The sequence below is a fragment of the Monoraphidium neglectum genome (genome assembly GCF_000611645.1).
Source record: "Monoraphidium neglectum strain SAG 48.87 unplaced genomic scaffold scaffold01519, whole genome shotgun sequence".
Lineage (NCBI taxonomy): Eukaryota > Viridiplantae > Chlorophyta > Chlorophyceae > Sphaeropleales > Selenastraceae > Monoraphidium > Monoraphidium neglectum.
Window position 1 is genome coordinate 9,861 of NW_014012109.1, and position 881 is coordinate 10,741.

The following is an 881-nucleotide window of genomic DNA, read 5'->3' on the forward strand; positions in this document are numbered from 1 at the left end:
TGTTCTCCAGGGCGGGTGCTGCGCCTTGGTGTGATTGTAACTGATTTCGTCTTGCAAGAGCAGCTCGGTGCTGCCACGGACATTGCGGGAGTTTGACTGTGCAAAGCCACCTACGTGGCCAGCGGGGTTGGCAATATCACAGCCAGGGTCAACCTGATCACATCAGGGGCAGCGGTCCATGTTGGCAGGTGAAGGGGCAGCTAATGCACACATTTCAAACTCATTACGGCTACCCCGTGCAGTTCAGGGCACGGGAAGAGCGTGGAGCTGATCAGTGCGTGCACACTTTCATGGATTTTTGTTGTCTCGAGAGGCGAGCAGAGCGTGGACAGTGATCTGCGGGCCTGGCGCGATGACAGCGACCCGCGCTAAGACGTTCAACTGCCCCGTGCATGGTGAGTAATATTATCAATCATATCGTTGGTTACTGCGAAACGCTCGCTGCAGGCCGGCGGCAACGACCGTCACGTGCGCGGCGGTGCGAACCGTCCCAACTGCGCCGCCGCGCCGCCCGCACCCTGCGGCCCTTGCCATAGGCCACTTCGACCTGCCTGCCGAGTGCGTGGCAATTATAGACACGCCGGAGTTTCAGAGGCTGCGGGAGCTGAAGCAGCTGGGCCTGACATACTATGTGAGAGGCGGCCTAGCGCGGGGACGAGACTTGAGCACGCGACCCCTCTGCGTGGGGCCACCTTGCATGGCGCATGCCGCCATGCGACATGCATGCGGCGGCATGGAGCATGCATTTGCAACAAGGCCTTGGCCATGATGGGCACAGCACGGAATCGATGGGCGGGCCAGGGGCCGGAGACGCGCGCACCTGCAGCCGTGCGGCGGGCGAGTGCGGCCGAGCGCGAGGTGTGAGCCGAGCGGCTCGGGCC

General features: G+C 62.7%; 1 protein-coding gene across 1 annotated transcript in view; it reads left to right on the forward strand.

The window, feature by feature from the left end:
* Positions 1–352: 352 nt before the first annotated feature.
* MNEG_8152 (SAM domain and HD domain-containing protein 1) overlaps positions 353–881 on the forward strand; it is a gene marked incomplete at both ends in the record, with an annotated part of 3,659 nt that continues 3,130 nt past the window's right edge. Inside the window, 2 exons of the mRNA XM_014043376.1 lie at positions 353–395; positions 537–631. Coding sequence (XP_013898830.1) covers positions 353–395; positions 537–631 — 138 coding nt within the window. The remainder of the gene's footprint in view (positions 396–536; positions 632–881) is intronic.